General features: G+C 40.3%; 1 protein-coding gene across 1 annotated transcript in view; it reads right to left on the minus strand.

Moving 5' to 3' along the window:
• mybpc3 (myosin binding protein C3) overlaps nt 1-23,798 on the minus strand; it is a gene marked incomplete at its 5' end in the record, with an annotated part of 43,073 nt that overhangs the window by 14,341 nt on the left and 4,934 nt on the right. The window contains 17 exons of the mRNA XM_080770482.1: nt 1,335-1,523; nt 1,689-1,793; nt 4,312-4,471; nt 7,157-7,296; nt 7,407-7,436; nt 7,537-7,643; nt 7,745-7,910; nt 9,466-9,632; nt 10,545-10,650; nt 11,250-11,374; nt 11,780-11,912; nt 12,169-12,332; nt 13,465-13,521; nt 15,934-15,985; nt 16,669-16,786; nt 18,704-18,852; nt 20,037-20,114. Of these exons, the coding sequence (XP_080626608.1) occupies nt 1,335-1,523; nt 1,689-1,793; nt 4,312-4,471; nt 7,157-7,296; nt 7,407-7,436; nt 7,537-7,643; nt 7,745-7,910; nt 9,466-9,632; nt 10,545-10,650; nt 11,250-11,374; nt 11,780-11,912; nt 12,169-12,332; nt 13,465-13,521; nt 15,934-15,985; nt 16,669-16,786; nt 18,704-18,852; nt 20,037-20,114 (2,046 nt within the window). The remainder of the gene's footprint in view (nt 1-1,334; nt 1,524-1,688; nt 1,794-4,311; nt 4,472-7,156; nt 7,297-7,406; nt 7,437-7,536; nt 7,644-7,744; nt 7,911-9,465; nt 9,633-10,544; nt 10,651-11,249; nt 11,375-11,779; nt 11,913-12,168; nt 12,333-13,464; nt 13,522-15,933; nt 15,986-16,668; nt 16,787-18,703; nt 18,853-20,036; nt 20,115-23,798) is intronic.

The following is a 23,798-nucleotide window of genomic DNA, read 5'->3' on the forward strand; positions in this document are numbered from 1 at the left end:
GTACCAGAGTACTTGCATTAAAAATACTTACTACTGCAAAAATACTATACTACACATTGCACATGCATAAAGTAAGTGTCAAATCGAATGTTAAAGTGATTTTAACGTTGTTTAATGCAATCAGATAGGACTTTTCTGTTTGGATGTATGGGCTGTCAAGGCCAGAAAGTATATATTTTTGCCACTCAGTAGGTGTTCCCGCATAACTTCCGCGTATGATGATGATGATGTCACGCGCATACCACATACCCTCTATTGGCAGGAAGTCATTGTCCCCATCAGAGACATACATCAAACAAACACAGCCAGTGCCAAAAGAGATTGTCCTCACTGCAGACTAGAGACATACGTCAAAACACAAACACATGAGCCAGAGCCAAAAGATAGTGTCCTCAAAAATGACCCACTAAAATGAATGACTCTAGTCAAGTGACCTATCTCCATGGCAGTAAGATGATCCAAAACATTATGCCAACACACCTGACCCTGTCTAAATCCACTCCAGAGTAATGACCGTGATCCGTTTTGAACAAAATGCCTCAAATCATGAACAGTGTGTGATTTCAGTAACATTTTGCACACACATTCCCAATAGGCCAAGGAAGAAATGCCACTTGAATATGTTCAAATCAGCCCCATGGTGGCGCTATAACAGGTAGATTTGTGTTTTTACCTATAACTGCACTGTGTATTGTATGCTATGCATACTCCCTATAGAGGCCAAGGAAAAACCTTTGCCCTGCATTTTTCACATCTGCCTTTTAGAGCTCCACCAGGAGGTCGACTTATGTAAAACACTTTTTTATATTACTCAATCCAAATATCGCCACTAGGTCCACATGATAGTTGAGGAACAAAAGCCACCCTTTTAACATTGCCCTATTATAGCGCCACCAGGAGGCCAATATTTGCAAAAATACTTACACATTTAACCTACACATTTTGTTCAAGCAAAAAACATCAAGCAAATCGGTACACATCTCTAGTCAAGTGATCAAGACAGATCTGTCAGATTTTTCATATTCCATTCTGATTGGTGAATTCTGAACATTTCTGGCCCACAAAAACCTACCTGTCCTGTGCTCCAAGGAGTATTTTTTCTAGTTATTATTATTATTACAATTATTATTATTATTATTATACAGACCACAGATTACTATTAACTAATGAAGCCTCAAGGTAATCATTTATTATGAATGCATAATTTATATTACTGCAAACTTGATTAACAATGAACAACACTGTAAATGGGAAGAAAACACTTGGGTGGCAGTGATTGATTACAGCAACTGTAGTTGCAGTGGGGCTAGCAAAACCCACGGGAAGAGACTCACCAATTGGAACAAATGGTTGTGAAGCAGGGCTGGGACGAGACATGCCAATGGCGTTGACAGCGTAGACTCGCATCTCGTAGGGCACGCCCTCAATCATCTTCTTGGCTTCATAGGTTGTGTCAGCGTAAGGGTCAAAGTTAAGTCTCATCCACCTATAGCTCCTCACCTTCTTCCTCTCCAGCACATAGCCTAAAAAGAGAATTATTGATATGTTCTTTGAACTCTGGAAGATTTTACTTTATTATTTTTCTTATATGATGTTCTTATCAAGTTATTACTACTTCAAAAGAGGTCGCCTGAGGCATTATTGATTATGTCAAACATGAACACACGGATTGTACAGTATGTTCCTACCAGTGATTGGCTGTCCACCATCCTCCTCAGGGGGGTCCCACTGGACCACACAAGAGTCCTCTCCAACACTGAGGATCCTGGGAGCCTTTGGAGGATCTGGGACATCTGGGGGAAACATTGTTTATAGTGTCAATGCTCATTCATACTCCAGTTTTAGGTGAATAGCAACTCACCGTGGTGTAGTTTTCTGAAGTTAGAAAACTACAACACTATGTCACTGTTAGGGACTGAGGTCCTTATTATATTTGGTTAATTTGGGAATCATTGTGTTGAGGTGGAATATGTTTGTATAATCTGTGCCTTGTATTGTTTTCCTTTTGTGTTTCTGCAAGCTGGTAAATGGAGGTGAATTAGCCCCTTTCGGAACCCTCGGTTACTGTTTCTGTATTTTGGACAGCGGTACCCTAGGGCAGTGGTTCCCAAACGTTTTCATGTCAAGGACCCCCAAATTGACACTAATTAGCCCACGGACCCCCATTTGAAAAGATATGCCAGGGACCCCCATAAGAGAAGATTTTTACGGCTCTAGCAGTGATTCTCCACCCCTTTCATTTTAAAAAATATATATATCTCTGGTACCCCCAATTTCTATTGTAAAATCAATGTTAATTTAGCTGCATGGGTCCCCCTGGAACTCTCTCAAGGACCCCTAGGGAACCACTGCCCTAGGGTCCCTTGAAAGTTAATCCACTCTCCAATAGATGCAGCTGTACCACTGTCTGTTTGAAGTTTTGGCTTCTTTGAAATTCTCACTTCCCATGTCCCGCCTCCCGCACCGTGATTGGCTAGATGCACGTTGCTGTATCTGCGCTCAGACATAAAAAAAAAAAAAGAGAAAACATGTCTTCTTCTTATTTTAAAATTAACCAAAGCTAAGATTGGGCCATAACAGGAGTTATTAAATAGACCCACAACAACAATATGATACAACAACAACGCGGTCGGCCAATCAGAAACAGTAATTAGGACGTGCAGCTAGCCAGTCGCGGTGCGGGAGGCGGGACAAGTGAGGAAGAGAGCATTTCAGAGAAGCCAAAAATTCAAAAATAGATACAGAACAACAACGCAGAATATCATACATGTTGCACATGTTTCCACGGTCTCCTACTGCTAATTGATGCATCTTTGAAACATCTCATCAATACTCGAGAGACGCCACATGTGTCCGTGAACAGACAGTGGTACAGCTGCGTCTATTGGAGAGTGGATTAACGTACCGTCGTCCAAAATACAGAAAAGGTAGCCGAGGGTCCCAAAAGGGGCTAGGAGGTGAATGTGAGGAATGGGTGTGGTGCTGATTGCTAGTTTGAGAGTGAAGTGGCTGATTGAACACAGGTGGCTGCAGATTGACAGGTCCAGTCTGGACCTGCCCCTCCCTCCTCATTCGACCTTCCCATCCACACCCTGGTCATGATTGGCTGAGCTGTTGGCCTGTTCTCTATAAAATGTTCAGTCTGACTTGACTTTAGGGAGGACAACAGCTGATCGTTGGAGCAGAGGCTCTCTTGTTCTCCACCCAAAGCAAACCCTTTTCCTTTTGTGTTCTTTGCTGTTTGGTTCTGTGAGTCGGTTTGTCTTCAGTTTCTTGAGTAAGTTAAATCCTAGTTCTTTTCTGGTTTATGCTAATTTGAAGTCTGTTTCCTTAAGTGTCCTTTATCATTTACTTATCAATTCAAATATTCTAAGTTATTTATTAGATTCCTATATTCCTCCCTTATTGTTAAACCCTAACTTTATCACTCCGTAGGAGTGTTTGGTATTTTTGTTTGGTTTCCTAATCTATTGTATTTTTCATAGTCAGGGTAGTTAGAATTATTGTATTTTTGTTTTGCCTTTGGTTGGGGACTTTAGGTTTGGGGTAATCTTTAGGTAGAACGTTTTCTTGTTGTAAACCGGCACTCTGAAGCCATTTTGCCTCTGCTCAGAAGAAAAAAAGTGATAATAAAACCAAATCCTCTTTCGAAAAGCTGTCTCCTCCATTATTATGACACTTTTCCCCTACCCTAGACGGGGTCGTATAGTCACTCACCGCTCACCCTTACACATATCTGTTTTACTGACCAAGATCTCCCCTTTCACTCTGGGCTATCACCCTGTTCACTGATTGGTCTAGAAGTTGGGTGGGTGGTCCCCTTGGTTTTGCAGGCACGGGAGTTGCGCATCTGAACCAGAGGGAGGAGGGGTCAATAACACTGGCATGACTGAAGTAAGGCCACCTACCACACAAGCTGAATTCAGGTCAATTTTTTTTTTCACTGGACAGAACATGCAGTTATACATTTACTATCTAATGACCGTAATGTGTTGTAAAACTGGTAGGCTACTTTGAAAGCATACCATGAGTTCAAGTTCAAATCTGACAGCTTTGTAGACAGTCAGCATGACTGGGCCTCGGAGTGATTCATTTTTCATAACCATAACAACATAATTGGGAGTTAGTTTTCTAATCTGCCCGAACTTCTACACCAGTATAGCTAGCTCACATTATGCGGAGAAAATCTATAATGTTTTATGGCCTGCAGAGGGCAATGATGTCCCTCTGTAGACAACTGCAGAGATAATTACATTTTACTTCTTCAAATAAGTAACTTAATAATAATAGATTTTAGTGGTAAAACATTACCGACAACTTTCACGTTGATATCAGCAGTGTCTTCTCCAGCAGCATTGCGAACAATCACACGGTAGGTGCCCTCATCTTGCTTGTCAGTGCCCTCTATGGTTAAGACACAGCGGCCGTGGGCACTCTCTACATGCACTCTCCCATCCCCTTCTGAGATCACCTAGACCACATTTGAAAGGCATTTGAAATTAAATGAAAATGCTAATTTTCAGGAATAGCAAAATAATTCAGAATTTCAATTCAAATATAGCAGATCTACAAGCTCAAAACGCGTTTTTGCATTTTTTGCTATAACGGTAATATGCAATGGACTCAGTGAGAGTGGAAATATAGTGGCCCTCTCCATCGTCAAAGTTGCCCACCTCTGACCTAGACCACCAGGACAGGAGGGACAGAGACCAGAGACATCCATCCACAGTACCATTAGAGCGTCACTATTTAAAATGTGCATCAAGCAACAGATTATCCATGCATGAATATTCTTTTATTCTAGACATGAACTGTATGCACATTGTTTGTACGTACACATTAAATCACATGCTCCTTACACAGAAGGTGCTCTTCTCCGGGGAATTGTTGAAGTAATTATGCTTCTCAACACGTTTAATTGAAAGTGGATCGCAGGATCTGGCATATTCAGTGAAGAGTAATAAGGAAAGTTTTAGTGTTTATTTTGATGTGCTCAGTCTTTTTAATATACAATTTCACTTTGGTTTCAATTACATGATATAAAATGGCTGAGTGTAAATACCGGTACTCAAACTATTTAATTCCCACTGGTATTCAAGGATACATACAGTAGCCTACCAGTAGTTGAAACCGTTTTATTTCTATTCTAATTTTTTATTTAGTGCTTTCTTGCATGTTTAAATACTTTTAAGACTTTACACTGGCATGGTGGTAAAAGGTACTCTTTCTTTATTTTCTTTCTTTCATTCTTTCAAAAAGTGATCCTGTGTGACTAATTTACTGTAGGCCTATTCGGTTATTAGTTAGGCTACTATATTTATTACAACCTGCTTATGTAGTGAATGTGTTAGAGCTGTTACAACCCAACACTACTGTATACTTACTGTCCAGCTCTGAGCTTCCTCTGAGATGTGCCTATCTGAAGCAAGATTCATAACATGCTCTTACCTGACTGACATGGATGGATGCACACATGTCGAGTCATTCCTCATGCAGCTTTTACCTTGCAGTACTGGGTACTGGGATGATGACATGAGAACACAGTCAAACTGAAAACATTGACGATGTGTACAGTGATAGCCATTATAGAAGTTGCCAATAGTACTTCCAATAATGCTGTTGCTGCCGTTTCTACATTCATACAGTTGTAACAACCAACCAGCAACACATTGTCTTAATCAGCTATATACCTATGCATATACAGTATGCATTCCGGATATTTTGTTTGATACTTCTATGATGGCTACACCTATCGTTGCAGGCTGCTGGTGACATGCAACGTTCTGCCTCCCCTGATAAAAGATGAAGGATAATCAATTTGGTTGCAGAACAGTGTGCTGAAAAGCAAAGACTGTGTGAGAGAAAAAAGGGGGTACAGACAGAGTGAGGTGGAGGCAGAAGACTGAATCGATGCAAAGATAATGGAATTGGTGCATTCCTGGCATCCAGATGCTACAGAGAGTCAGCATGGAAGATGTAGATGTATATGTGACATGCACAAGCAGGCTATGTTGTTTTGCTCAGGTCTACACTCACTTCCCCATCCTTCAGGTTCCAAGAAAAGGCTGTCAGTCCTTTCGCCTCTCCCTACATGTAAGCAGAGCAAATTAGTAAAAGAAGAAAGTAGGGCGGTTATGTGTCCTCTCCACTTCTCCTCGCCTATAGAGCGCAGCAGTCCCGCCCCCTTTCAGAAAAGCGAGTGGCCCAGGAAATGAAACCCCAATGCATTTTTCCATCGGCACTTCGAATATAATTTATTTAAAGACGGTTACGCCGCGGACAAAGCCAATTCGGATCATGACAAATCATGACAATGAACACAATGTTTTGGGACGATCAAATCATTAGAAAGAAGAAAATAAAGGCAGGAGACAACACTATTTGTTTTGTTTTTCGTCTTATAAATGATTTGATCGTCCCAAAACATTGTGTTCATTGTCATGATTTGTCATGATCCGAATTGGCTTTGTCCGCGGCGTAACCGTCTTTAAATAAATTATATTCGAAGTGCCGATGAAAGAATGCATTGGGGTTTCATTTCCTGGGCCACTCGCTTTTCTGAGAGGGGGCGGGACTGCTGCGCTCTATTGCAGGGGTTTCCAAAACAATTCAGCTTGAGACACTTTGGTGTTTCTCCAGGACCCAAAGGTAGAAAAATGCATAGTGAAAATAGCAGATCTGCAAGCTCACAACACATCAACACGCAATCGCAACACGTTGTGATATACAGCTCTGCTATTTTCACTATTACTTTTACTTTTTTATTTTATTTTGTAATCCTTTGTAATTGAAAACAAAAAATAGCAAGGGGAAAAAAAGGATATTTGCAACGCATACAAATGGGGTTCACAGACCCTTCATCTGGGAAACCTAAGTGCTCTAGCAGCCATCTAAGATCTGTGTGATGTTAGTGGCATCCTACCTGTTCAGACGGGTGAGAACAAGACAATGGACCTTCACACCATTGCCAAAAAGGCCAATATTATCAGCAGGGAGAAATGATAGCATTGGTTATACATCATCAGTGAGCACACACAGCTAGTCTGTATGTCACTATAGTTAATTTCAGCATTGTAAATATTAAATTAGAGTCGTTTTAGTAGATGTGGTTGTGTTCTACTCACATGATTCTATAGTTGTAAGAGTTTTCTTTTACCTTTTCTCCTTTAGTCCAAACCACAGTAGGGGCAGGGTCTCCAGTGATGGGGACATCCAAACGTAGTTTGTTGCCAGCGACCACAAAAATGGTGGAGTCAGGAGTTTGTCCTGTGCAGTCCAAGTGGATCTTGGGAGGATCTTTGATCATGAGACAAATTGTTTAAATGAATATAGAATATACATTTCACCTTTCTATAGTCCTTGTACTAGATACAACAATATAAGGCGTGGAAATTAGAGTTGTATACCTTGGCGAGGCACAAAGTCAATCTTCACCTCTTCAAAAAGAAAAGAAAGATACTGATGGTGAGAACTTTATCCCGGCCATGTGGTGATCTGAATGATTTATTATATGCAGTATAAAATAATAAGCATTACCCAAGAAACTAAGTTTGGCAGAGAGACTGAATGCATAGCCCTCTGGTATAAAGGAAAAATCCCCCTGATCCTCTGGTTTGACATCATCAATGGTCAATTTATGGTTCCTGAGGTCCAAAATATTTTGAAAAACAGTTGTGTCACTGGTTGTGTTCAACTTGTGAAAACATTAATCAGCCAAATGGAGGTGTCACAATGTCATACACACCTGCCAATGTGAGTGATATGGGTCCTTGCGTCAGGCTGCACTTCCACTCCATTCTTGTACCATTTACCCTTAACCTTCTCATCAGAGACCTCACATTTGAACACAGCCTCCTCCTTTGCCTTCACTGTGAGGTCAGCAATGCTCTGGTAGATCTCAAGTTCCTTCTCTGGAAAACAACGTTTCAGAGTATGACAGGTGAAAATGATGATTTCACTATACTTATACTATACTGCATGATGAGGGTTTGTGCATGCTGCACACCAAGTGGTATCTGAAGATGATATCAACGCTATTATCTGTAGATCAATAGGGTGTATTAATGCCTGGGGAAAAAGGTAGAAAGGTATGGTAAGGTGAGTATTGAGTAACCTCCTTTTAGAGTTACAAAACTCCTCTCTGTGGTATAGAATCATTCCTTGACTCTATTGTGTGACCCATCAAATTCTGTAATACTGTAATTTATTTAATGACTATTATTATTATTATTTGTTTGTGGTATGTATGTAAGCACCTAATAATTGAGGACAAATACAGTATCTAAAAGTAACTAACTATCGTACCACACTCCTAACAAAGGTTACAGGAGCTTGATGTTAGCTGGCACCCATGGAGGACAAATGAGCTGAGAATGGCACTATAATGGGAGTTTGACTCTAGATGAGGTGTTGAGCTCCGCTGCAGTATTGACAGCTGGTCATTCTTGGCAACCGCTGTGTCTGATTAAGAGTCCAGATAAACTTAACTGGACTGAGAGCAGGGAAAGGATCAGGTTTAAAATGCTGATTTACACACACACACACACACACACACACACACACACACACACACACACACACACACACACACACACCACAACAATATATACTGTATATGCATGCATGCTATAGTATACTGTGTATATATATAGCCACATTGAAGTGGCTGTTTCTAAATGAAAATATATGAAATATCAATGCATGAATTGCAAGGTCGATTTTGTGACAGTACTTCAACTCCTCTATAAGCTAATGAACTTAAGATGACATGGTTACTTGGTAGTCACAAAGAAGGTGAAAGTAGATTGTTTCTTAGACATGTATATATTTTTCCTACGTCCATGTAGGGATGAGTTTGAACCGTTCCCATCCAACATTCCTAAACGATCACCTGTGGATTGGAATTGAAGTTTTTCTAAACATAATGTAACGACATGATCCATTTAACACCTGTTGTGGAGTTGAGTGACACAGTTAGCAAAAATAATGTCAAACTCACAGTTTTATGTTTTATGTGACAACAATTATCCAGCTCATAAACATAAGTACAAGCAACACTAAACCACCAGCTCTACAACACAATACTGGGAAAGAAAGAGAGAGTGAGACCACAAGGGTCATTTGTCCAGACCAGTGCCCTTCAGATAAAATATGGGCCTTGTCTGCTAACTTTAGATGGCATTTGGATGTGTGTGTGCGGCAGCCTTGGCAGAATGGTGTGGGTCAATGTAGGCTACGAGCCAGCATATTCCAAGGTTGGGCAGCATAGAAGCATGCCAAAAGGGACACAGCCATGTGACTATTGATAGGGTATGTGGACGTGTGTTTACCATAGAATCTTTAGCTTCTTCTCTGTGTACAATTGTGTTTCATGCCCAGTCCTGAATGTGTTCTTTGGATACACATGATGTGCTTTTGACAAGGCTGGATAACAATGTTGTTTCCTTGCCGATTAACTCTACTTACCGTGCACCATGACTTCGGCCGTTGATGCACCTCCACTTGTTATAACCTTGTAGTTTCCACAGTCTTCCTTTGTGACCTCATTGATGATCAATATATGTTTGCAACCGTCTTTCTTGAAGCGGTATTTGAGGAGCTCATCTCTTGTCAGCTCCACGCCATCCTTTTCCCTGCACAGAAGTTCATAATGTGAGCACCGGAATTCTAAACTGACCAAATAGCTCCTACTGATTGATATGTTGATTGATATGTTGATTGCTCAATAAAAAATAGAACAAACAAACTTGTAAAAATGTCACTTTGGATGCAGTGATGAAATGGTTCAAGGAGATAGTGCCATAGTGGAGTGTGAGTTTTCCTTTTTTTCCTACACTATTTTGCAACCCAGTGTCAATTATCTAATGTAATCCTGGGCGCTACACTTCCTCTGCCAACCTGGTGGGGGGGGGGGAGGATTGACCTCATGCTTCCTTATATGCATGATGATCGAGTCTCATGCATAGAGTTTCCCTTTCCACCATCACGTCATCATAGGGGAATGGTTGGGTCTTTGTAGACTGAAAGTAATGTCTAATTTGTAGGGAGTCTTGAGACAACTTGTGATTTGGCACTATATAAATAAAGTTGACTAATTGACGAATAGTCACAATCTCCCTCACCCCTGTCTTGTGCAGCTACTGCACTCTGTCGTGACTCTGCTGCATGCTCGTGCTCACCCCCTCCCCCTTCTCTGTGCGGCCTGATTGTGAGACTGGTTCCACCTGGGGTTCCCAGCGGTGACTAATTAATTCAGACTGTGAGTATTTAAGGTGTCTGGAACTAACACGTACTCGGTTGCTTGTTCGTCGTCAATCCTAATCCTTACCAGGTGTTTGTTCTAGTTACAGGTTTAATTTAAATTACAATTTGATCCCTCTTTGAAGGTGTAGGCTACTTTTGTTTCTGTGTTTTCAAGTAAAGTGTGATTCTACTTCAACTCTTGCGGTTTCCTGCATGTTCCTGCATAATGGGTCTACTCCTAGTCGTATCCTGACAATAGTAAGAACTTAATTAGTTAATTTAATTTAAGTTTAATGTCTCACCACTTGACTGTGGCTCCTTCATCTGACACCTGACACTCCAACTCCACTCGTTCTCCCTTCATGGCTTGCTGATCCTCTAGATTCTTCACGACCTGCACGGGTGTGTCTAGAGAAAACAGTCACGTTTTTCTTTCTTTAGTTGATACTTGTATGACATTGACACACACACACACACACACACACACACACACACACACACACACACACACACACACACACACACACACACAGACAGATTTTGTGCATTTACAATATAGTTTACAGATGTATATTGTCCTTTCTTTTCTAAGTACTCAAAGTCTCTACATGGTGAAAACAAATAATCAACTTAATTTGGAGAAAAGAACTACAGTAAAATAAAGGAATTATAGATAGACTACACCATTGCCTGTTGTGAACAACACCCACAATGCTCTGGTGTGGTTATGCAATAGGCTACCTGTTATAAACATATCCACTGTATCTGTTATACTCCTTGTCTTAGCCCTATAAGTACCAATGCAGTAGCCATTATCATAGTTCAGTCAGATAACTCACGAATAGATTTAACCAATATTTATTATAGAAACAGAATACAAGTGTGCATATAATATATGATCTTTTGGCATTGTGTATTTAGTTAGATGGATTAAAAAAAATGTGTCTGCAATGATCTGCCCAAATTAGAGACACCAGGTTGAAAGCGATTAGATTTTTAATACATACCCATGACCAAGAGCTCAGTGGTGCTCTTCTCCTCTCCAATCACACAGGCGTAGCACGCATCATCCGCCAGTGAGCAGTGGTTAATGGTGAGATACCGCATGTTGCCAACACTCTCAAAAATATACCTGGAAAATGACAAGGAAACTTGCAGTGTGAAGTACAAAAATCATAATTGTCTGAGAGGTTGAAAAAGATTGTCTTTAGACATGCAGGATTGGGCAAATTGGTATGAAGAGGAAGAAGATGCATTGGGGGGAAATGGTTGTTTCGAACTGAGCTTAAACAATGTTGTTTTTCTTGTTACTCAGTTTATTCTCACTAGGACACGTACTTGCTAGTAATGTAATGAAATGACATGGGAGTGAGTCCATCCACATGTTGCAGGTGGTGGGTAGGTCAGTCGGAGAGTACAGCAAAGAATGGGAGAGAAGTGAAAAGATTACATTAGCGTAATGGAGTCCCATATAGTCTGTATTCATAATGGAGGGAGATGAAATGCAAAGAAGTTGCCCCCTTTCCCCAATCCCAACCTCCCAGTTGCCTTAATCTCCACTCCATTCTTCGTCCATTTTACGTCAGCATTTGGATCAGCCACCTCGACAGCGAGTTTGACTGTTTGCCCCTTCTGCACTTGGTAAGCAGGATCCATCTTCTTGCCGAAAGCTGTGTCGTGGACAAAAAGTACAATAGTCAGAACTGGGGGGGGGGGGGGGGACGACAGAATCCACAGGGGGAGCAAAGCCTACAGGTTACTGCAGTATGTGACAAGAGTGGAATTACGTGGATTTAATCACTTGGCACTTGGCACAGTTACATAACCACCATGACTGACTAGCTCACATAATGCTATACAGTACATAATCATCATCATCATTGTCCGAGCAGGTAAAGCTTGGCCCAAGAGAAATACAGCCCCAACCTGCGCTGTTCTGTGACTCTTGCTTCATCTTCTTCAGTCTCTTGAGCATTCCTCGTAGGTCTGTGAGGCCATACTGGAAGGCAATCTTCTCATATTGTGAAGCTGGGGACTTGTTGAGAACGGCCCACACATCCTCAGACGGTTCATTGCTCACTGCAGCTTTTCTGCAGATAAAGCAACCCAAAAGCATAAATCAGTCACAAGAACATCACCATTGTGCAATTAATTTCCCTATTTAATGAAATGTAAATTCCCAACAAAATAGTTTTGTGTTCCACTCAAGGATGTGCACATGATAAACAAAGATTATTTTGAACATGTCAACCAGACAGCATAACAATAATATCAGCAGTTTCTTACCGGGTTGAAGATTTAGTAAAACTGCTGCTCATTCAGAAGCAGAACCCAAGCGGCAAGCATGATAAAACAAACCATACAGATTAACACACAAAACTCATCAGTCAGCAGAATGGAAACCTGGACATTTTAAAAGCAAGGATTAACCATGTTAATATTATGCAGAATTATGTGGGATTGTAAATCTTAGAAGATATTTTCACTTCAGGGTAGGCTGCATACTGTACCCTACTACTTCATGTATTTTAGATGAGATAGGATTGTGACTTTGCATTGCATGCAGTTTAAATATTGTGAATGACAATGAACTAAAAAAACAATGTACTGTATGTAGTATGTTGCTTACAACTGTAAATTAGTGCAGTTGGATATTGTTGCTGTCGGGCAGAAACCTATATCTCTATTTGATTATTATATATTAATAGTAATAATAATGATACTGTAACTGCATTAACAATAATACGTGCTTAATTTCCTGAAAAACAAACAAAAAAGTTTGAAAATAATTTTTTTGAGCCTCACAGCAATTTGCCAACTGTTAAGTAAATTGCAGGAATTGTGAAAAGTTCCTTTAACCCAAGGTTTGGTCTATAACATAGGATTCGTATTTATTGGAATTTGTGCTGTTACTGGCTGTGACTAGTGTTCCAAAACCTCTAATTGGCAAAATTTGCAGACGCAAATCACATGCTACAAATCAATAATTGATTCCCCACAGGCAGTGAATGCAGGAGAAATGTTTTTGCATGCTCTAAAACATATGGTTACTCTTGTTTAGTAGGCTATAACAAAACAATCAATCCAATCTCTGTCAGTGTTAACAACATTTTAGACAATAACATTTCAAAATAATATTATATTACTTATAACAGTGGAAAGTATTTCTATTATGTCATCAAAAGCTAATTGTGTGCTTGGTTTTATTTTCTAGATACTCACCTCTTCTTTAACAAGGAAGTGAAGTCCAGTTCCCCTCCGTCTGCATCATCTAAGCTACTGTAGAGACATCAGCCACCAACATCACAATATCAGTGTTACAGACATAGGACTCCTGGTGGGTCCCCGGACCAGACGTTGAGAAACATACAGTACAGGTAAACAGAACTGTTTACCACAATTCATTCAAGTGCACAGCTATCAGTTTGGATCGATAGTTGATTTCCCTGTAGCAGGCTAGCTGCCAATGAGAAGATCACAGCAGCAATCCTCCAAATGTGAACAAAACGATGCATTCAAGGTTAATAGCTGCACCTGGTCCAAATCCCTGTGTGCAATGTCTGCTCCAATTGAATGGAAGATAAAGGCAAGGATATATAGGTTTGCTTGTGTGTTTATCTCCTGCCTCTGATCTCGCAGGCAATCGGGATTAGACTGTGAAAGGTGAAGTTACAGTGCACATATGGCTTCACTTCCTCTGTGTGGAAGCCCTGTCAGTGGGCTATGCCTATGTGTTTTAGCACATAAGGCACTTTCAATATAGTCAAACCAGGGCCAAAAGTCACTCTGCTGGGTAGTTGTTTGTGCAGCCGGCTTTGCTGTTTTGACAGTGATCCAGTTGTATCAGGGAGAGGTGATAGGTGGCCTTAAACCCGACCAGTATACTTTGTATACAGTAACTTATTAAAACCTGACCAGATTATACAATTTGAACTCATATGTCTGGAAAGGCCTGTGTTATAACACAATGGAAGATAATTCCATGTACTGCACATAAACTTAAAAAATTAAACTGCGTTTTTTTTAATCCTCTCTTGATCTCTACTGTGGATCACTCCCTCAAACCAATGGAGACAACATTATCCAAACTATATGAGTTATGTTTGACCCAAAAGAAAAGAACAACAAGCCATGAGGCTTCATTCCTTGTCCTGAGTTCTCTTTACATTCACAATCATATCTCATAGTTTGAATATGAGCCTCCGCTGTTGCAACAAACACCCTTATACCTTGTTGATGGTCCACTCTTCTTCTTAGCAGCTTCACCACCCCTAATGAGTTTGCATGTCCACAGTTATTATTCTTTATCTTTACATGCCCAATATGGTAGCACCGCGATACAGTTGATTACTATTGATTAAGTATGTTTAAACAGCAATGAATTATTTAATTACTTCCTGAATAAATGTGCTTTGTCCTGATCAGCAAATAAAAAAGTGCATCAGTTTATATTCCTATATCATTTTGATACAAATTACCTGAGTATCAGGCAAATAGCATTTAAAGGTTATAGCACCTGTACAAGTTATCTAGGGTTGAGTCGGAGGAAACAATTGTACTTTTTGCCATATGTTACTTTTATCAGCTACTGTACAAAGACAACTACGTTCAAATTAGGTTTACCAATTTATTATATTATATTACTAATACTATAGTATATATCGTATACTATAGTATATATAGTGTAGTGTAGTAGATAGATATTCCACTGTTAGGTTCTTAAGCTTACGTATGATTCATGATGACTATTTTAGTATTTTTATCTATTTGATGTATTACCATGTTTTATGTTCTTGCTTACTGTAAATCGCTCTGTATTAAGAGCGTCTGCTAAATGCTTAAATTGTAGATTTTGTCTTTGTCTATTAAATAAATACATCTCCGAAATGAGGTGGTCCAAAATGCAGCGGCCTGGTTCGTAACCAAATCAAAGAGATGAAATCATCTGTTTTAACTGCTAATAACTATTCCAATGATTAGGCCCAATTAAAAAGGCGGGGTATCAACCAACATATTAACTAAACACGATATCGTAGCCCCCATTATGAAAAGGTAACATTTGGATCCAGTATGTCATGCCTGTGATAAAATGTGGAATATTAAAGGCATGAGTTGAACAATAACCATTAATTCATATTTTAGTTATTGTTTTTATATTGAGTACATTGTCAGCATATTATGTTAAAACATGATCATCAGGTACTATGATTATACTAGGAGGAAGATTTATTTTAAAAAAAAGTGTACAGAAAGTGTTAAAATTATGGTTTTTTTAATGTGGCCACACCCACCAGTTCATTACTGTAAGTATACCTGGTTTTCACCGTAGCACTACCCACCTGAACTTAAGCCTCGCCAACAGCTGTGTGTTGTATGATAATGGGGGAGGGGTTAGCTGAGGGGTTACGGTTATGATGTAAGACAAATTGTGTATTTTCGATTGGGCTTTTTGACTCAAAGGTTTTCAGCTTTCAGGAAGAAACCAAAAACACACAGGGAAGACATATTTTAATATTCTTACCACATCTGGGGGACTATTAGAGTAGTAATTTAACTTCATAGACACATACAAAACAGAAAAAAAGATCACGGCACTCCATCTCTAATAAGTGTGACAGGGTTCTATTATGTTTAACTTTTTCACAGGTTAACATGCAGGTTAAGCTATACATTAAATAAAAAATTACTTACGTGCGTCTAAACGCTGCTCTTATGTCAAATCCATCTACATCCTTCGGAACCTCTGAAATGTAATGCAAGACATAAGAAAGAACAGTCGATGTAAGTCAATATGATCAAATATATAGCATCAAACAATCTCAGTTTTGCATGTAAACTCTCCAGATTTCCATCTGTTTTAATTTATGTAGAAAATAAGGTGCTTAACATAACCCTAAGAAAGTGAAATTACCGTATTGAGCAAAATGTGTGAACTGAACACTATAAGCCAGTTGTGTCTGGGGACCCCAAGGGTCCTTGAGGGGGTTCCAGTGGGTCCCCAGCAACATTACTTAATGTAGAATCAAATTCAGTTAACCACAACACATTCTGCAAGCTCACAACATATTTATTTATATATATACATTTATATATATATATATATATATATATATATATATATATATATATATATATATATATATATACACACACACCGTGTATATATATATATCTATATATATATATACACCCTGGCACAACATATTTTCAGATCTGCAGCCAAATACCAAATACATTAAGGGATCAGTTCACATCACAAATGTTGGAGAACCAGCTAAGCCATTGTTTGCAGTTGCACAGAGCATATTTTCATAATTAATCCAAAATTCCATTTTAAATAAAGATATCCACTGGGGACCCACTGCATTGGTAACTTCCAGGGTAATTAGCAGAAGGATGTTATGATACTGCAGCCGGCATACCTACCATGTACAGTCAAATCAAAGGTGCAGCTGTCAAACTTGTCCCTAGAGGTCACCTCACACCGGTATGCTCCAGCAAAATTAGCCTTGGCTCCAATGACCTGCATCTCAAAGGTGTAGGACTGCAAAATACATAGTAATGACATCAATAAATTAAACTTTATATATATTGTTGCTGTCGGGCATAAACCTCTTATCTCCATTCAAACTCTTTGTGTTTTTCCGTAAATTAACGCCCGACTTGCATACTACAGCGTCGGACAAAAGTAGCAAGCTCGAAACGCAGCTAGAAACACAGCACGAAGTGACAAGTTTTAAGCTTGTAGATGTACTACTTTTGCCTTTTTTTAATTTTAATTTTGAAAAGTAACCGTTTTGGACTTGTGAGTTTTCCACTCAACAGAGACGATATAGCATATGTACATCTGATGCAAAACCAAGTATAGGGTTCAGGGTTGTCCCGATCCAATCACGTGATCGGAAAACGGGGCCGATCACGTCATTTTCAAATGATCGGAATCGGATCGGGAGCAAAAGACGTGATCGGGACATCCCTAGTATCAATATTCTATCAATATCATGATATTAGACTGGATATCGTCTGTGATTTTGGATATTGTACTATTGTGATATGGCCAACTGCCATCAGACTCTATAATGCAAATGCATAAGAATTGCCTCCCCCAAAGTTTGCGTGTGGTCCTGGTGTAGTGTGTTTATGTCCACTGTTGTAGCGCTTCAATTTCCCTTCGGGGATTAATAAAGTATATCTCATCTCATCTCAAGTGTCATAAACATATAAATATGGGATCGGGAAAAATCGGTATTGCAGATAATCAAAATCAAATGATCGGATCGGGAGCAAAAAAACGGGATCCCTAACTCCAAGTGCTGAACATAAAATAAGAGGATAAAAAGAACATCATGAGCCAAAAGAAAAACATGACAATGTTGACACCCCCCTCCTTTTGCGTCAGCTGAGGATGAGAGGTTGCACACCTTGTGCCCGGTCAGGGCCATACGGGTGTACATGGCCAGAACGGTTTCCTTAATTCAGAAAAGGAAGTCAGTTGTTTGTGGCATGAGGTACTGGAGTCATGGGGAAGCCAGTGACTGAGGTCAGGCTGTCCAAATGGATTGTGGAGGCCATTCAGAAGGCTTACTCCAGCAGAGGTACTCTACCACCTGTGGGGTTGAGGGCTCACTCTACCCACAGCATCCTGGGCTCTATACAAGGGCATATCGGTACAGGATGATTGTTTAGCGGCGAACTGGTCGTCGCCTTCAACTTTTGCAAGGTTTTACAACCTGGACGTTACTGAGCCCTCGGTGGCTCATGCAGTCCTGCAAGTTGCTGTGGGAGCCGCCCTCAGGCCCCTATAGTTCTTGTCCTCAGGGACTCATCAGTTAGGGGTTGAGACCAGACCAGTATGGTCAGGTCAGAGTCTGGGCAACTTTGGATGCCAGCTCCTGGCAAGTGTGCAATGTCCTTGGGTCAGGGACCCGTTGGACCTTGAGATTATGAACCTATCTCTCCAATCAGACCGAGGTCTGAATGGTAGATTGATAAATCCCAGGGGAGGCATGTTCAACTTCTGAGGACGGGTTCAACCAGGGATGGTCTCTCTCTCTCTCTCTCTCTCTCTCTCTCTCTCTCTCTCTCTCTCTCTCTCTCTCTTAGTGATAACGAAGGGAGAGTATGAGTCTCACATGCATCTAGAAGCAAATGTTGAAGGTTAAAATAACTGTAGGTTATATGATAACCATGGTTATTTAACCAATACATTTGCATTAGATACGCCGGGTGGCCCTTCTCGCTTGCTTGTGCAGAAGAAAAGGGTTTATCCGGGGTGAGAAGCGGAAGTCGCAGAGGGGTTTTATGCCCTCACACGGGAGCGCGCTGTGTCATCAAGATCCCGAGGCCTCATACAGGCCTCATGAGTGTATGGAAAGATTTTTCTGTAAATAAGAACAATTGGGATGTTCTCACATGCGTATCTAGAAGCAAATGTTGAAAGTTTAAAATAACATAAAATTACCTTATTGTTCCGGTCGTATTGCTCCTTGATCTGCAGATGTTTCCCAGTTTTGCTGGCTAGGTCCATCCATTTCCCCTTGAACCACTTGCAGGTGGGTTTCTTCAATAGTGATTCAGCATTCACCTTAGCCACAAATGTAATATTTTCACCTGCACAGAAAAATAAAAGATATATTTTCAGTGATGTTTTCAATGTAATGAGTCCCGGGATGCAAGGATGGGCTTTTAGATGAGTCCCAGGGACATTTTATGAGTCCCACTTCAACAATGTTATAGGAGTCATATTTTGCCATTTTTACAAATTCCCATTTCATTGAATATGGTTATAATGTGGTTATATTGATGTAGAAAACAGAAGAAGAAGAATTATCATCATAACTAAAGCTAGCAAAATAAATTATATTTTAATCTCTGTATTTTACCACAAATGGGTAGTTTTACACCTCATATACAATATTTGAATTACAAAATATGATTCATAAAATAAGTAAATGCTTGATGATCATTTAAATTATGACATTGTTTCAGCCTTAATGTGATACTAGAATTTCAGGCTTTCAAATCCATGCAGCCATATATTGCACTGATCTGAGCAATAGCCACCGCGTTATGACCATTGGAAGTGTTAAACATTGCTGTAGTGCACTTTCTAGTGCACTACAGCAATGTTTAACGTAGCGTTTAGTGCCACGTTTGGTTCAGATTGGAGCAACGGTGTGCCTGTGGCCCCCAGGGGCCCCTGGCATGGCCCCGTGGGGCCCTGACGTGGCCCCTGGGGGCAACGCTTGGGCCCTGATGGGTCTATTGTCGTCGGGATCGGGACTCAAACGCATTGGTCCAGCTGTCATTAGAGCGACAACCTAACCCAAACCCCTATCCTAACCCTAACCGCAAGCATGGCGCAACGCATGTCAGACTAGCGCATATCGGACACGTGCGCACCCCCTCAAACATGCGACACATCAGGCGGGACCAACTATCTTTTTGAATTAAATTATTTTTCTTCTTTTTTGAGTGCACTCCAAGGAACAGCAATGTCTGTGTTAACCTATGTGGCTATGTGACTATGTGACTATGTATGTGACTATGTGACTTTAATGAGTACCAGTAGGGGCGCTGTTGTGCCAGAGAGAGAGAGAGAGAGATAGTGCTGCACTGTTGCCTGCTAATGAGGGAGAGAGAGAGAGAGAGAGGAGGGGGGAGGGGGGAGGGGAGTTGCACCACTCAGTTCACACGGGTGTGTTTTTTCTTACAAGTAGCTTTTAGCAGCAAATGAGACATGGCCCTATTTAAGAGATCATTATTAGTTTGAGCATTTTGGATCTGCCACTTACCAACAGCGACTTCTGCAGTCTGGGGTTTCTCAGTAAAGAGACCAGTGAGGTCCTGTCTAGTGTCTGGAGGCTGTCCATCTGAAAGTGCAATTTTAAAACAAAATCCATGTTAGAAAGAGTCATCATCATTTGGGTTATTGTCATTCTGGCCAAGATGTAGTAAAGGCAATGGGGGAAAAAAGTGGTCAACCTCAAACAAATTGCAACAGAAACTATTTCAACTTTTTTTGTTTCATAAATATATTAGTAACAACATATCAAAAGCACTGAGAAATCCAAATAGGCGAACATATTGAAAAATGCAAAAATAGGTGATGTACCATTAACAACCTAGCAGTCATCACAAATGTGATGGTTATCACAAATGTGATGGTTATCACATTTTACAATGTGATGGTTATCACATTTTACAATGTGATGGTTATCACAAATGTGATGGTTATCACATTTTACAATGTGATGGTTATCACATTTTACAATGTGATGGTTATCACAAATGTGATGGTTATCACATTTTACAATGTGATGGTTATCACATTTGGGCAAGTGGCTATGGCCGTTTTTAGCCCAAGTATTGTTTTTCATCCAAAACAAATGCATGCAATGGATTCAGAATCATGAAAACCCTCTAGTTTGACACCTCACATGCTACTGTACTTAAATCAGAATTACATTTTGAGAATTTTATAGCCTATAGGTTGTTAATGGCACATCACCTATTTTAATAATTCTTCAATATGTTCTACTACTGGGATTTCTTACGACATTTGATATGTTGTTTAATACTAACATATTTATTAAACAAAAAAAGCAGCTCAGAGATGTTGAGAATTACATCCAAGCTGGAAAGACAACTCAATGGCGCTGCCAAGAATAATATAAGGAAAATACTTTCACTGCATTGTACTGTTTTAGTTAAATGGGGTATCAGCACCCTCTACAGGCTCACACGCTGTCTTGAGGCAGTTAGTCAGTGGTGGGTGCCAGTGCCACTATGGGTGCCATGGTCACAACAAGCTATTTATCTCTCACAGGAACTTCACAGAGATACTATTTACTGTATGTACCTTCAAGAAAATCAGGAATCAAGCTGCAGAACACTCAACAGGCAACAAAATGTTTATGCTGTGCCATTTAAATTAAAACATGAAACCTGAAATATTGGGTATATGGCAACATTGAAAAGGCATGCCTATAATCATGGATTATTATTATATATTATTATTATTTTATCCCCAAAACAGAAAGTATGATGTCCTAATCACGTTTGTGACAGATAAGTTGGCTAACTAGACAGCTTAGGGCATTTTCACATGCTTTGTTTCAGCCTATCTCAGTCCAGGGTCATGACTGCAATTAGGCCTATTGAACTTGGAAGTACAAATAAATGTGCTTACTTTAGAGTAAGTGACAGGAACATGTTTTAACTTTCCATCAATTAAATACAGTAAAGTAAAACATCATAGTATGAACATCATATTCTCATGATATGATGTTCGACTGTTTGGCATAGTTAAGTAGTGTAATGCAATAAGTGTTCCATATCACCAGGCAAGTAAACAATATTGCACGTTCAGATATTAAAGTAGGCAAATTGCTGGCAAAACAACTTTGCGCCTTTGTACAGATCAGTTCTCGATAATCATTTTAATTCAGCTGGATGATTGGCAGGAAAACACTGTACACAAAGCAGAAACAACATTTAATTTCATTTTGACTGCGTTGATTTGAAAGATTAGGATAAGTAATGTTTACCTAAATCATTGCTTTGGGGCTTAGTGTACTGTGAATGTAATAAAGTACAATATGCTTTGTGGGTCTATATTAAGAGCAAAATCCATATTTAACATTTTAAGCGATATCCAATAATTTTAATTAAATAATAGAAACACCTGTGCTGCGAAAGGGACGGACACAGAAAGTGGCAGAGATGGATGCCATGCAGCACAGAGAGAGTGAAACATATACAGTATAGCCTTGTTTCTGGGCCATGGCTGACATTGGAACGCCCCTATCGATGACATTGGTAACCATCACCACCCCTCGTTGGGCCAGTTGGGCTGCCCAGTTTTACTGGACTTTAAAAAGGTTTCCTTTGCATTGTGTATTTATTATGGGATGATTTACAGAAGTGAGTCTGACCCTCAGGTGATTTACAGAAGTGAGTCTGACCCTCAGGTGATTTACAGAAGTGAGTCTGACCCTCAGGTGATTTACAGAAGTGAGTCTGACCCTCAGGTGATTTACAGAAGTGAGTCTGACCCTCAGGTGATTTACAGAAGTGAGTCTGACCCTCAGGTGATTTACAGAAGTGAGTCTGACCCTCAGGTGATTTACAGAAGTGAGTCTGACCCTCAGGTGATTTACAGAAGTGAGTCTGACCCTCAGGTGATTTACAGAAGTGAGTCTGACCCTCGGGTGATTACATTGAAATGGTAACCTCTGAAGGCTGATTTTCACTTGCCCAATCAAAATGGAGTGGAAATAAAAAGAACGTAGACTATGACAACTATGACAACGTCGTAGATAACATCCATGGACATTGATTAGCCTGGTAAACTGCATCACAGTCGCGTGAATTCACATTCTGCAGACCGGTCTGGACCCAATCGCTCGCTGGACGTTTTGTAGAAACAAAAAAGTGGAAGAGCCGATCAGTGTCTGTGTTCAGGGCCCTATGATTGACAGACAACGCCCACCCAGCACTTGGAGACTGGTATGCAGAAGATGCATGATAATGCAGGCTATAGGACACTGATATCCACACGCTTGAAAAACAGAAGCACTCCATTCATTTCCAAGAGTCAATCAGTGTCTGCGTTCACTTTAGTCTTCAGGGCCCTGTGATTGACAGACAACGCCCACTCAGCACTTGGGCCCAGACTGGTATGCAGAAGACGCATGATATTAAATGTGAATTCACACAACTGGAATGGTTTACCAGGCTAGGACACTGATATTCACACCCTTGAAAGACAGAAGCACTTCATTAATTTCCAGAATCTAAAATCTATCCATGTATCCCTCCTTATTGGCTGACACCTTCTCTCTCCTGCCCTCATTCTTAGCGAGGGACCATCTGGTAAATCGAAGGTCACCGCCGGTTTGTCTCCGGCCTCGGTCACATGTGGAAACTTGTGTCCCTGAACAGTACACTTAACCCCAAGATGTTTTGAAAATAAAGAGATCTATAAGCACACAATGTGTTGTGATTAGAGCTTGTAGATCGCCTATTTTCAAATGATGTACAGGGTTAATGTGTTTAAACGTATTTGGGGATCCCTGGATAGGGATGGAGCTCGTTTAACGAGCATCTTATCGATCAGTCTTATCGAGCCGGCCAGCTGGGTTCTTATCAAGCCCACTATCGAGCATTTTCTATTATTTTGTAGAAAGACGGGAGATTGACAAATTCTTAACCGAACCAGTATCTTTTGGAAAATAATATTGAAGAACCATCACTTTAAAAGCGTCATTTTGTTTATCCAGGCAGCGCTGGTTGTCAGGTATCAATACACTTTTAGACTGACATGTTTGTGCCAGCATGGGTGCCAGATGTATTTCTTGATCGTCTCTTCACTTGATTGGACGTTATGGGCTGCTATGCTCGATAACAGGCTTGATAAGCCCAACGCGTATTGATACCGGGTACTCAATAAGCTTGTCATCCGGTTTTGGGCTCCATCCCTACCCCTGGAACCCCCTCTATTGGCATAACTCTATCCTTGTTGAAATTATATGTCTCATACAACTGCAAATCAT

Source organism: Protomyctophum bolini (genome assembly GCF_963924005.1).
Source record: "Protomyctophum bolini genome assembly, chromosome: 1".
NCBI classification, from domain to species: domain Eukaryota; kingdom Metazoa; phylum Chordata; class Actinopteri; order Myctophiformes; family Myctophidae; genus Protomyctophum; species Protomyctophum bolini.